The sequence below is a fragment of the Vicugna pacos genome, unplaced genomic scaffold (genome assembly GCF_048564905.1).
Source record: "Vicugna pacos unplaced genomic scaffold, VicPac4 scaffold_21, whole genome shotgun sequence".
Lineage (NCBI taxonomy): Eukaryota > Metazoa > Chordata > Mammalia > Artiodactyla > Camelidae > Vicugna > Vicugna pacos.
In genome coordinates this window covers 13,755,383-13,768,550 of record NW_027328742.1, presented here as the reverse complement: position 1 = coordinate 13,768,550, position 13,168 = coordinate 13,755,383, and the positions used below count along the sequence as shown (strand labels likewise).

General features: G+C 35.0%; 1 protein-coding gene and 1 pseudogene across 1 annotated transcript; one reads left to right on the top strand and one right to left on the bottom strand.

Annotated features, from left to right (window-relative positions):
- The first annotated feature begins 4,174 nt into the window (after positions 1 to 4,174).
- LOC140694524 (olfactory receptor 5M1-like) lies at positions 4,175 to 5,119 on the top strand (annotated as a pseudogene).
- A 6,755-nt stretch (positions 5,120 to 11,874) lies between these two features.
- On the bottom strand, positions 11,875 to 12,630 carry LOC140694353 (olfactory receptor 5M5-like). Its single transcript, XM_072957626.1, has one exon. It carries the CDS (start codon positions 12,628 to 12,630, stop codon positions 11,875 to 11,877), a length of 756 nt encoding a protein of 251 aa, XP_072813727.1.
- Between the last annotated feature and the right edge of the window lie 538 nt (positions 12,631 to 13,168).

Sequence of the window (13,168 nt, the reverse complement as noted above, 5' to 3'; positions counted from 1 at the left end):
CTCACCTGATCCCAAACTCTGCAAATATATACATTGTATGACTGTTATCCCAGAGAATTACATTCAGGCAGATCTAAAAGGTGCTGCAGAAAAATGTGTTACAGCTCGGTGTTACAGCTCAGTTGTGACAGCATCCTGGATCGGGGTGAGACCAAGCAGCACTAGGAGAGTTGGAGAACTCAGATTTACTATGCCATCAGGCCCAAAGGAGTTAACACTTCAAGCTCTAAACCCCATCTGTAGGTTTACACAGGCTTTTTATAGGCTGCCAGTTTTACACTTTGCAACATCATATGCAAATAAAGTACAACAGAAATTGACCAACCAGGAACAAGCTTTGTAGAAATAGACCAATCAGGAGTGAGCTCCATGCAAATGAAGTACTACAAATGGACCAATCAGAAGTTAGGGAAGTGGACCAATCAGAAGTGAGAGTAATAACCAATCAGAAGTGAGAGTAATGACCAATCAGAAGTGAGAATAATAACCAATCAGGAGTGAAGGAAAGTGAGCTCAGGGAACCAATAGAATTCTAGGTGTAAGTTAGTCACTTTAGAGTCAAAAAGTGATACAGAACCTCTGGGCCAGGGAACCGGATGGTGCTAAGAGGAGAGCAGCGGCCCTGCCCAGGGGTCCTGCTAGTCTTTTTATGGGGCTTCCCACCTCAAAGGGATAGTTTTTTTTATTGTTTTAGACTTTTTTTTTCAATTGGGAGCCTGTTGAAATAGAGTTTTTCTCCATTATAACAAGGTTTCTCATAAACATTCTTCTTAAAGCCTGTTTCACATCCTTGTTCCTAAGGCTATGGAGAAATGGATTCAGCCTGGGACCCACAAAAATACAAATGCTACCACAGTTTTCACTTGTTCAACAAATCGCTCATTTAGTGGTCTTGGATACATGTTTCTATAAAACACACTAACAGCTGTCAGGTGGGAGCCACAGGTGGAGAAGACTTTGCTCTGCCTTTCATTGGAATAAACCTTCATAATGGTGATAAAAATGAAATGTAATAGATGAGTATGATGAGGAGGGAACCTGTGAGGTTAATCCCTGTGGGCAGAAACAGGGCAGTTTGCTTCATTCAGTGTCAGAACACGTTAACATTAAGAGGGCTGGTCAGCACAGTAGAAATGGTTGATGGCGTTGGGCCCACAAAAAGACAAGCAAGAGGTCAGTATCACCTTCACTGTGGCCACCATGGACCCCTAGAGGTAGGGGAGAGTGACCAGGCAAATGCAAAATGGCCTGGACATTCTGCTGTTGTAATGCAGATGATCATGGGCTGACCATATCCATGGCACTGAGCAGTTAAGACTTGGTGAGGAGCAGAGTCATGAATGTTCAGAAAGAAGTCTCCTAAGTATTCCTTTTGCCCACTCCAATTTGCTACTTACAACTTCTCATCTAAGCCCTTTTCTCCCCCTGCCTCTCACTTCCCCTTCCCCTTCTTCTTCTCCTTCTTCGTCTCCTCCTCCTCCTCTGTCTTCCCCTCATCCTCCACTCCCCTCCTCCTCCCCCTCCCCTTTTTATCCCTCCTCCTCCTCAATCTTCTTCCAGGCTTTCCTGATACTGGAAACAAGTAAATGAGTGGAGATCAGAGATAAGCCAGTTAGCTTTTTTAATTCCATTCTTGATGTAATTTAAAAAAAAAAAAACTGTTCAGGTGAAGAATCAGCTTGAAGAAAACCTGAGATTTCAATGCTTAGCTTCTGACTTGTTTTAATATAGCTAGGAAGATTCCTGATAACATTGTGCCTCTATTGTATATTAAGAGTACTTCAGTATTAAACATCTAGTGAATAATTTGATCTGCTTGACTTCGATGAAAGTAAAACTTACCTTTAAATCAATTTTGGTGAGGTAAATTTACTTAGAATAAAATGTAGAAATGTTTAATGCAGTTGGACAAATGTGCACAGACATGCAATCATAAATCAAGTTTTCAAGGCTGCTACACGGGTAGGGAGAGGGCGTGGGAATAGGGTGCAAAAAAAAAAAACCCACAAAACTCACTCAGTGAGATTCTGATATTTTTAGTTGAATAAATACTCCTAGGATTTTTTCAAGCCTTCAGTTACTATTCAGAATTCTGAAAAGTTAATTTTGACAAGTTTTGCCAGTGTGTTCGTGGAAGAGCAAATTTTGGGAGGCCATCACACTTCATTCAGAAGTTAACTCCTTCTAATACAATGGTTTTGAGATTCATTTAAGTTATATTATTGCTTTGTTCATTTTTTATTTCTGTGTAGCGTTCCATTATATGGATGTATCAGAATTTGTTTATCTATATATCTTCCAACATGTGAGTTTCTTTGTGGATATATATATTCTTTGTTCTTGGATAAAAACCTAATACTTTCTGGGTCATAGTTGTATAAGGGACTAAAACACTTTAAGTAATTTTAGAAGAAGGAACTTGTTTTCCAAAGAAGTTGAATTATTTTACACTTCATCAAGTGATGTATTATGACAGTTATTTAAATTGTCATTGTCAATAGTTTGGCAATTTTTTAATTCTTTAATTGATGAGGTTGTGAAGTGGTATGTCTAGGTAGTTATAATTTATATTTTCTTGACAATTATAAATATTGATATTCTTTTCATATGGTTATTGGATATTCATGTTTTCTTTTATGAAGTATCTCTTCACATCTTAGACTTGTTAAAAATTAGTCTGTTTGTATTTTGATCAGTGAACAGTGGAGGGACTTTATGTATTCTGAATAGAAATCCTTGTTAAAATTACTGAATATGAGTATTTTTCCCTAATCTGTGGCTTTCCTAGACTTTCTGCTCCTCAAATCTCTTTCATACTTCATGTTTCTACTTCTCAATTTCATCAGGTGACCTCATCTTAGTGTTAATAAACAAAGCTTATGGTTGGAATTCCCTCTTCCTTACTATAATCTAAAAACTAAACTTCTCTACTCATATTTTCTTCATCCCATGGTACTAAAATTAATGGCTACTCTGTCTGTGCTAAATATTTCACACCTAGTATGAAGCACTGTAAATATATGTTATGCAGTGATTTTGGCCTCAAAGGAGAGTCTAGCTCCCAAAGAATCAAATTATCATTATGCTTTTGAGAATCAAAGACAATTTTAATTGTTTTCTAGGATGATTTTTAGAATAGCCTAGGGAATATACTTAGGAAATACATTATAAATCTTCCCACATTGTTTTTTCCAAAATATAGTAGGTCCACTTTTACAGGTAAGTCATTTGTTCATTAAATATATGTTTTGTTCTTATGTGTGGAGTTTAATATTTCACCATGTGGAAAACTTGAATCTAAAAGCATCTCACTTGTATTTTTCTTCATTGTACTTACTTCTAACTGATGTCGTGTGATATATCTGTATCTGTGAGTTTAACATCTATTCCTTCTCCTACAATATATGCTCCATGAGGTTGAGGGATTCGTTCATTGCTGTAACACCAGACACTAAAACAGGAAAAAACAATTCAATCTCTGCAGTGTAAAAGAATAAATGAGTATGTGAATTCACAAAAAGCAGAGAGAAAAATTCTTCATTCTGAAACTTTTTAGCCATATGTTGAGATAAATTTCACCAATTCAACATCCTTTGATTGAGATCAAGACAGACAGCAATGCGGTTCAGGTGAAAATGCTGTACTGAACATGAATCTTCTGTATGTATCTGAACAATAGGCTATCAGAGCTGCTGGGATCCTAGAAACCCAAACTCCTTCATTTGTCCATTTGAGTGATGCTAATGACCTGATGCTTTTCATAACTGATTTTCATTCCTTTGGCTTTTTTTCCCACAGAGTTTGAAAAACTATCGAATGTGAAGTTCTCCAAGAAGACAGGTATAAATGTATGAATGTATGTATTAAAATATGCAATATTCTTAGAGTATATTCATATATAGTATAATTGCATATTAATAGTGAATTAATCCTATATTAATATACACATAAGGGAGAGAAAGAGAGCCTGAGCTGTAGAGAAGACAGCGATAAGCCAGATATACAGGAAAAATGTTTGTGTAGAAATTTTGATGTATTTGTTGAAAGAAAAGCATGATTTATCATAGATTAATAGGCCAATGAGTAAATATAAAAGGGATGGAATAAATGCAGAAGCTGGATCAGACAACACTCCTCACTTTCTTTGTCACTTCCAGTTTTTAAGGCATAAAAAATGTCTTCCCCAAACCACACTCCGGTGACAGAATTCATTCTCCTGGGACTCACAGACAACTCAGTGTTACAGAAGACCCTGTTGGGGTGTTTCTGATGATCTACCTAGTCATGCTGGCAGGGAACCTGGGCATGATGTTGCTGATCAGGACCAATGCCCACCTCCAAACCCCCATGTACTTCTTCCTCAGCCACCTGTCCTTTGTAGACATATACTATTCATCCAACATCACTCCAAATATGCTGTACAATTTCCTCTCAGACCAGAAGACCATCTCCTATGCTGGATGCTTCATACAGTGTCTGCTCTTCATTGCCATGGTGATCACAGAGCTTTATATCCTTGCTTCAATGGCGTTGGATCACTATGTTGCCATTTGCAGCCCTTTACATTACAGCAGCAAGATGTCCAAGAGCATCTGCCTCTCTCTAGTCACTGTCACTTACTCTTGTAGCTTCCTTCATGGGCTCTCTCAGGCACTGCTGACTTTCCACCTGTCCTTCTGTGGCTCCCATGAAATCAACCATTTCTACTGTGCTGACCCTTCTCTCATGATGCTGGCTTGCTCTGACACCCGAGTCAAGAAGGGCAATGTTTGCAGTTGCTGGTTTTACCCTCTGCAGCTCTCTCCTCATCATTCTCCTGTCCTACGTTTTCATCATGGCCGGCATCTTGAGGATCAGCTCTACGGAAGGCAGGCACAAAGCCTTTTCTACTTGTGGTTCCCACCTGACAACAGTCATTATATTTTATGGAACCCTCTTTTGCATGTACTTAAGGCTCCCATCTGAGAATTCTGTCAAGCAGTCCAAAATAATTGCAGTCTTTTATAGTTTTTTGAGTCCAATGCTAAACCCATTGATCTACAGTTTACAGAATAAGCATGTGATCTCTGCCATGAAGCAAATGATTAAAGGAAATCCCTTTCATAGAATTGCACTTTAGCCATCTGTTTGTAATTACTAAGTATTTGTAATAACATAGTGATTCCCTCCAAAAGAAAACCTAGACTTTTATAGTCATAATTTGTCTTCATAAAATCTCCTCAAAATTAATATCTTCAAGACAAATTATTTTAATACAAACTTTAATGCTGAAATGAAATTATAGTTTCTTTAATGGAGAACCTCTGAAAATAAATTGAGTAATAGTCAGTAATTCCATATAACAATTTAACATCTTTACATATTTGAGTGTAAATATTATAATTAACTCATTCTGTTGGTAACATTAGAAATTCATTTCATTTGAATTTAATGGTCTGCAGAACTACCATGAGGTTCTAAACTGAGTGATTAAGTTTTACACTTCATTTTTTAGAAATGTTATGATCTAATTTCTTATTCAATCTCTGATATAGAACAATGACTCCAGTGCCCATGTAATCTCTGGATTCATCTTGGGGAAATTTTAAATATATGGATCACCCAATGCTTTAAACTTTAATTTAATTTTTTCCCCAACTCACATCATAGGTATCCTGAGAAACTGTTTGTCTGTTTGTAAATACTGGATTATGCTCCTCAACATTGAAAATAAATTGTCAATGTCTCCATGAGTTTCCAGGGATATGGATCCAATTCAGTCATCGAAAAGTACAATGGTATTCTAGTTGTACTTTTCATGTAGTAGCTCTGACTCAGGTCTACTTTATCAAGAGTTAATAGAGTCTATCAATTGACCTGTAGATAGAAAAATTTCCTTGAAACAATATACAGATGAATAAATGTCTACCCATCTCTCTGGAAGAGAAAACCCAATGTTTATTTTGGCTTATAAATCTATCTGTGAAACATTATTTTCTAGATAACACTATTCTAGTCGTTCTCAAATTTTCAATTGAGAAAATCAATAGTATAGAAGTGTATATAAATAGATATGTGAATCATTCACATTGTATGTGCATTAGTGGTCAACCAGATGATTGCACATTGAAAAACTGATTTAATTTTCTTTAAACTGCTTTAAATGTTTGTATTCTAATATTGTGCACTCTGTTTTTAACTAAGACCATAGTACTAAGTGCTTATATGAACCAATGTCTAAATTTACTGTAATGTGTTCAAATTAATTTCCAAAAAATCATCCTGATGACCTGAGTTTTAGAAAATTGAACTTCATTCTTAAGTCTCAGTTAATTGAATAAGGCTGATTCTATTGAATATTTTCACTATAGATAAATAAATTTGGGGACAGATGTGAGAAAGTAGCATTTACCAATGATATGTCCTAAACCAAAGGAAAATTCTTGCATGTATTTGTTATATTTTTTCAATAAATTGATATGCTTATATACTCTTATAGTTAATAAGACACAGTTGGAATATTATGCCATATACAAGTTTGAATATTGATTTTTTAATTGATAGTATAATGTTTGTTTTTTCATACAGACTAAATTTTTAGTGAACATAATTTTTAATGTAGTGTAATACACAATATCAAATCATACTTAAACTTAATTATAAAAATATTACATATCAGTTGTAGAAAATAAAATTGAAAATACTGAAAGCTATTTCAATTTTGGAACAAAATGTAATTTCAATTTTGAATAAAAGTACAATTTATTTGTAATTTCTTTCTAAAAGAGAACTTCTCTCTGCATTTGATATATTTTTTATTTGTTTATCTCAGAAACCATTATTCTATCATATTTATCCTGTTTGTTTTTATGATTGTCTAATATATCTATGTATATATCTTTCTGATTTTTCCTTTAGGATAGATTCCTAAATGTGGAAATGCTGACTAAAGTGCTAAATTTTTCTGTGGGTAAATTTTTCTCCAGAAGTCATCAACCATGTACACTTATGACTAGTAATGTTTGAGAGTAAACATTTCACTGTACCTTTCTTTCTCCTTTTTTTTTTAATTGAAGTACAATTGATTTACAGTATTATATTAGTTTCAGGTGTACAACTTAGTGATTCAATGTTTTTATGGATTATACTCCATTTAAAGTTATTGTATATGAGTTCATTAGTGTCTCCTTTTTTCTTTTTTTAATTACAGATACGAGTGATATAATACGATAATTTCTTCCTCTTTCTGGCTTACTTTACTTAGAATGATGATCCCCAGCTCCACACATGTTGCTTCAAATGGCGTTATTTTATTCTTTTTTTATGGCTGAGTAGTATACAAAATGGAAACAGACATAGTAAGCAATCATGTTTCCTGGGGGAAATGAGGATGGGAGAGGATAAATTTGGGAGTTTGAGATTTGTAACTAATAACTACTATATGTAAAAATAGATAAAAACCAAGTTTCTTCTTTACAGCACAGGAAACTATAGTCAATAACTTGTAATAACTTTTAGTGAAAAAGAATATGAAAATGAATATATGTATGTATATGTATGACTGGGACATTATGCTGTACACCAGAGATTGACACATTGTAATCTGAATATACTTTAATTTGAAAAAAAGAAAGTGATAGTAAAATCTCCACTATATTCCTTGTGCTGTACAATATTTTCCTGCAACTTATTTATTTTATGCATAGTAGTTTGTACCTCTGATCTCATAGCCCTGTCTTACTCCTCCCCCTGTCCTTTCCCCATTTGTAGCCACTAATTTGCCTTCAGAATCTCCCTGCTTTGTTACATTCATTCATTGTAACTTTATTAATGTTAGAAAATAGTATTTAAGATTATTAGCTTCTTTGTTGTCTCAACTGAAATTCTTAGGAAAGGAATTTTTAAAATGGAACAGAAGAATTCAAATATATGTATATTTAACCAGTGAGGGACATACATTAGTTAAGTATTTTCACAGCCATATTTTACAGAAGTATCTTGAATATTTGAGATACAATGTTGTTGTATGTTGTAATATTACATATAACCTTTTTCTCACATTTTAACCCATTTTCACTGCTGTTTATTAAGCAATGCTTTATTTTCCCACTAACTTGTGATGTTATCTTCTCTGTACAACGAATGAATCTTTTAATTTCTTCTTTGACCAATCTATAAGTATTTTAAGTTAAATTCTTGTAATTTATGTAGATTTAAAACACACTTTAATTCCTAGTAGAGAAATTCTATATTCATTATTTTTCCCTTTCAAATTTATCTCAGGAGAATACAAACCAGATATTTCTAGCTATCCAATATTTTCAACCCAGAAATTATGTATATACTGGTTCAATTTATGAGCTATATGCATACATATACATAAAAACAAACAATTGAATATGGCCATACACATGATAAATATTTACTGTAAATTACTGGAAAATATTCAAACATATTTTATTATTTGTAATACTGCTATAGACCTACTGCATAGCACAGGGAACTGTATTCAATTTCTTATAATAACATATAATGGAAGAACATCTGAAAAGAAAATGCATATGCATAACTGAATCACTTTGCTGTAGACCTGAAACTAACATTGTAAATTAACTACATGTCAATAAAAATTTTTCAAAAATTAAAATAGTAGTATCACTATAGTTCAGTCCCCAGATACTAAGAGAAGATGTATGGAATGGAGGCTTTAGGGAGGGCAGATTAGGGATGAAATGTACAGGTGACTTAATTTTTTTTTGCCAGAAAGGTGGTGGCCTATAAATGAGGAGGAAATCATGTAACCTAGGGGCATTAATGCTGTTTAATTATCAACACTTCTAAAAACATTTATTTTTGCATCATCCCAGTGTCCATAATGTAACATAGTTTTCCAACAAAGATATCTAAATACAGACTCCTATTCCTACTGGAATTTCCTTTTGCCAACCACTGCCCCTCTAAAGAACTGACATGCCCTGCATACTCTCAACTGTGAGTCAGTCACTGAAAAAAATTCCGTGTTGATCAGAACTGAAATAACTGAAATACTTCAGCAATGCGAAAGGATGTCTCTCAGCTTAATAGCAGTGAAAGAAATTCACAATAGAAGTCACTTGAATTTGATCATAAAATAATTTAAAATTAAGCAGCACCCAACAAGTTGACAAAAGGTTTTGCTACAAATAAGACAAAGTGGAGACAGTACCAAAATATAAGTTCATAGAAATCATTCAAATAACAACATGTTGAAGGCTATGAATAGAAAATTGATAAAAATTTTAAAATGTTAAAATTAGTGAGTAAAACTCTTGGTAATAAAAATATGAATTAAATACTGTTTTGGGTATTATATTTAAGAGAGTTCAAAGACTGGCACTTTTTTGTACATTGATGATGTCAGGAAAAATAATAATACATTTTTTTCTAGAAATTAACTTAACATTATGTTTTTAGGAGCCTTAGAAATGGACACTTTTACTCAGTCCACTTTTCAGCATATGCTGAAAATAGAAACTTGGGTGAAGATTTTCATCATAATGTCAGTTTTATAGTTGAGAAAAAGGAAACCACTGATACATTAATGCAGGCAGCCCTCACTCTCTGTGATCTCCTATAAATGAAACTGGCGGAACCTGGAAATGTGTCTTTGCTTTGCATGGAACTCTGTGACCACAGCATATTCAAAGTGAGGCCTGCCTACATTTAATACACAATTAAGCACAGACATATGCAAATAGAACTGAGTCCTGCTGTATGTAACTAGAATCCCTGGAAGGTTGTGCTGGCTATGATCTTAGAGGAGAGTTTAAATTTTATGTGACATATTTTGCCCTAGAATGTATACAGACATTAAAACAAAGAAGTTCCCAATTTAAAAAAGGACAAATCATGTTATATAGTATTTTTATGAAAAAGAAGGGTACTCCAATATATACATTATTATAATTTTATAAAATACTAGGGTTAAGCAAAAATTAAAACTTGTTCTTTATGTCTTATGCACCCATTTTCCATGATAAGCAATTATTGCTTTATAAGTACAAAAACAAAAAGTACATATTTTCAAACTCATCAAGGGGGAGAGGGTACAGCTCAGTGGTAGAGTGCATGCTTAGCATGTACTAGGTCTGGGTTCAATCTCCAATATCTCCATTAAAATAAATGAATAAATAACCTACTTACATCCACCACTAATAAAAGGGGATAAAGAGAAATTAAAAAAAAAACAACCAACAAACTATCCATATCCCAAGATATGAAATTAAAGAATATTTATTTACTAATGTTAGAATTGGAATATGAATATAGGGAAAAAAAGCAGGGACTCAAATACGTTCTGTAAAATTGTTGGAACTGGATGATCACTCAGGGTCCTTCTAAATCAAGGTTCTATTATTTTTACCTTTAAAAATATTGTACTTCTGGGTAGGCTGAGATCTTCAGAGATAATCAGGGCTATCCTTATGTGTCTGTTAGGAGTGAGTGATGAGGGCCACTGACTGTCAATTTCTCTACCTACAAATGTTTTAATCTGGAACCCCAATTTTTCTTTCATTCAAAAGTTTACTTCTTAAGAGAAAGTTCCTCTGAATAAAGGCTCTTTTCTTCTTGTGATTAAATATCACTATCATGGTAGCTAGCACACTATGAAATTGAGAAAAAGTGAAATAAGTAAAAGTTGAGTTCCAACAAATTGTATTTGATGCATGAACGTTTTCTGCATTGCATTTATATCTACAATATTCACACATGCACACAATCAAATGAGACTCCCAAGGCCATTAAGGATGTGGGGAAACTAGAGTGTTCATTGGCTGGTGTTGCTTTCTTATATCACTGCATTCAAAATGAGAGAAATATAAAGCAACGATGAATAAAATGGTGGAAACCTATCTTAATAGAATAACTGATCAGAAGCAATAAATTACAGGTGTAAAGATTTTCCTAAAGAGGGAAAAGTAAAGACTCCCTAATTATTAAAAGGAGGTGGTGAACTATGTATGTCATGTCAGTGTTGTTACATTATTCTTTTAAATAAAGGTCAGTTCCAAAGAGTATCAAACAGTCTGAAATATGCTTATGCTACAATTTAGTTGCAAAACACTAAAACCAAATTTCATGCATATTAAACTAGATGTTATTTTAAAATTGTTTGTGGTGAGATGTGACCTGAAAAGAGATGTGTAAAACTGTGGCACAAACAATTGTTAATATTGTAGGGACAAGATGATATAAATATCTTATTTAAGAAATGAAAATTCTAAATCAGGAATGGATATCTCCTATTAATAAGGGTGCCTGTTTTGTTTAAAGGAAATGAAATGAATCATTGGGTCATTAAAATGTAAATATCAGGTTTTTGGTTGAAAGAATAAACATATATGGGTTTCCATTCAAGCAAAGTAGACATAAAAATTCATCAAAGATTTATTCAGACCAAACACAGAAAATTAGAGAAATGAGATTTTTCTGAGAAGATAATCAGATTTCTTTAAGGAATATACATAAGATGTACCAGGGAAGAAAACCAGTTTCTTGAGGAAATTTACTACAATGCACATCACTTTGCTGGTGACAGCAGCTCAGGGATGCTCCATGTTGGTGACCTAGGAAGTGAAAAGGAGAACTTCTCAGCTAACTAACCAAGTGGAAATGCGTTCCTGAGTGACTCTAAAACTGTGAACCAGCTGAATCGTAGACAACTGACTTCTGCTGTCTTGATTCCTGCCCACCGTCATTTCCACACATTTTGCCATTCTGTTTCCATAGACTCTCACTCGATCCCAAGCTCTGCGTGCATATAAACAATGATTGCTATTCCAGAGAGTTGCATCCCAATGTTGGCAGAACCAACAAGGGATACTTTTCGATTGTTTTGGGGGATTCTTTCTTCTTTTATTGGGAAACTGGTAAAATAGAGCTTTTCCCCATCGTACCAAGGTTTCTCATAAATACCCTTCTCAAAGTCTGTTTCACATCCTTGTTTCTCAGGCTGTAGATAAATGGATTCAGCATGGGACTCACAAAAATACAAAACACTGAGACAATTTTCTCATGTTCAAAAGATTGCTTGTTTGCTGGTCTCAGATACATGCAGAACAGGGACTCGTAGAACATAGAGACAGTTGTCATGTGGGACCCACAGGTGGAGAAGGCTTTGCACTGCCCTTCACTGGAACAGATCCTCATGATGGTAATGAAAATGAAAACATAGGGGATGAGGATTATGAGAAGGGAACCTGTGAGGTTAATCCTGGTGGACACAAACAGGGTGGTTTGCTTTAAGTAAGTGTTAGAACACGTCAACATTAAGAGGGCTGGGTCTGCACAGTAGAAATGGTTGACGACGTTGGATCCACAAAAGGACAAGTGAGAGGTCAGTATCACATGCATTGTGGCCACCATGGACCCCCAGAGGTAGGGGAGGGTGACCAGGTGGATGCAGAGTGGCCTGGACACTCTGCTGTTGTAATACAGGGGACTGCAGATGGCCACATACCTGTCATAGGCCATGGCACCAGGCATGTAATACTCAGTAAGGAGCAGGGTCACAAAAACAAAACATTGGGCCAGACATCCCGTGTAGGAAATGGTCTTCTCAGGTAAGAAGTGTGCAAGCATCTGAGGAGAGACATTCATAGAATAAAACATATCTATGCGCGCTAAGTGGGTGAGGAAAAAGCACATGGGGGTTTGCAGCTGGGAGTGAATCTGATTAAATAAAATCATCCCAGGGCTCCCGGCCAGGGTGACGGGGTAATTCAGGAGGAAGACCACACAGAAGACGGGCTGCAGGTCTCGGTGAGTGGTCAGTCACAGCAGAACAATCTCGGTGGCCTCGGGGCCATTGTGCCAGGGAAATAGCTTCATTGTCATATTCTCTATTAAAAGAAGAATGATTTTTCAGATTTAAAAAAGAGAAATGAATTGTGTGCAATTCAAGAATAGATAAAAATGTATCAGTACCCCAAAAAACTGGTTTTGAAAAGAGAGGTTTCAATAAATTGTTACCTCCTTCAGAGATGGAGGAGATTAAGCAGGTGCCTCCCACGGTCAGTGGTGCTGCTTAAACGGGAAAATGTATTTGATAAACATACCTTGAAGTCCATGTACCACCTGTGCTGGTTGTTTTGCTACACCCACCAACACATCTGAATCTGAGTTGGCTCTTTCATACCCCTTTTTGGAA

Excerpts from the sequence above, each read along its gene's own strand:
- LOC140694353 (XM_072957626.1), bottom strand. The coding sequence starts at position 12,630 with ATGTTTTATTCTATGAATGTCTCTCCTCAGATGCTTGCACACTTCTTA.